Below are 895 nucleotides of genomic sequence, written 5' to 3'. Positions count from 1 at the left end.
CTGTGAGGTCCCTTAGGTCCGCGAATGTTTTGGCGACCCCGCCGGCCGCGACCAAAAAATAACCCGCCGCGAATTTTTGGTTTGTCGCGGGCTGCGCCTTGACGTTAGCGTTGCCTCCTTGGCCACCGAATAAATTGCAATTGGCAGTGCTATGGCCTACTTTCGTGCTGCCTTCGGTTTGTTGCAGTTTTTCAAATCCTTTCTTTGTTGTTTGTTTCAGCTCTGTAGTGACGTTTGTTGTTGTTTGTTTGTGATCTAGTCCGCAGCTTCCGAGTTGAGCTGGTCCAGCTATGACGTCTGTCGCGCTGTCTCCGGTCAGGCAACCGTCTTTGTTTCCGTCGGCTTTGTAGGCATTCGCCGCTATTGTTAAGAACTCCGTTAGCGCGCCGTTTAGCCTGGCTGCTGTTGCTGCCGCGTCTGTAGCTTTTGCAATGTCGTTGCTTGTCAGGTCAGTGTGTTTGTTTGACTGATCTATTTGCGCGCCCAGTAGTGATAGCGTTTCTAAATTCCCTGTTTGAGCGTTTTTGGATATGTATATTTGTGTTCTGAGAAAGTCTCTCCTCGCTTCCTCTGCCGCCGCTCGCTTGTGGTCCACCACTGTCGCTACAAGGCTTGGAGCTAGTGTCAGCTCTTCGCTCAAGGTACACAGTTGTCTGGTGTTTTCCTGTGCTAGTCCATCGCCACCTGCTGCACTGGCACTTTTGGCTATTAGAGTTAAAGCTAGAAATGCCTTCAGCAGGCTTCGGTTCGCAGCCATTATCCTTTCTTTCTTTTTTTGTGTTTAAATTTATAGAACGTGATGGTGTTGGCGGGCTACAAAGATCAGCCTCGGCTGTCAGACGGTTTCTTGCAACCCGGCCGACAGGTGCTTGTTGTCACGTTTGCTGTCCGTTTA

The 895-nt window shown here is 50.3% G+C and overlaps 1 protein-coding gene across 1 annotated transcript in view; it reads right to left on the bottom strand.

The window, feature by feature from the left end:
* Positions 1 to 757, bottom strand: part of TEOVI_000030400 (Trypanosome variant surface glycoprotein (A-type), putative) — a gene marked incomplete at both ends in the record, with an annotated part of 1,278 nt that extends 521 nt beyond the window's left edge. The window contains one exon of the mRNA XM_067221554.1: positions 1 to 757. Coding sequence (XP_067077655.1) covers positions 1 to 757 — 757 coding nt within the window.
* Between the last annotated feature and the right edge of the window lie 138 nt (positions 758 to 895).

Source organism: Trypanosoma equiperdum (assembly GCF_001457755.1).
Source record: "Trypanosoma equiperdum strain OVI genome assembly, contig: ctg_145, whole genome shotgun sequence".
NCBI lineage: Eukaryota > Euglenozoa > Kinetoplastea > Trypanosomatida > Trypanosomatidae > Trypanosoma > Trypanosoma equiperdum.
This window is presented reverse-complemented; position numbering and strand designations above follow the sequence as displayed.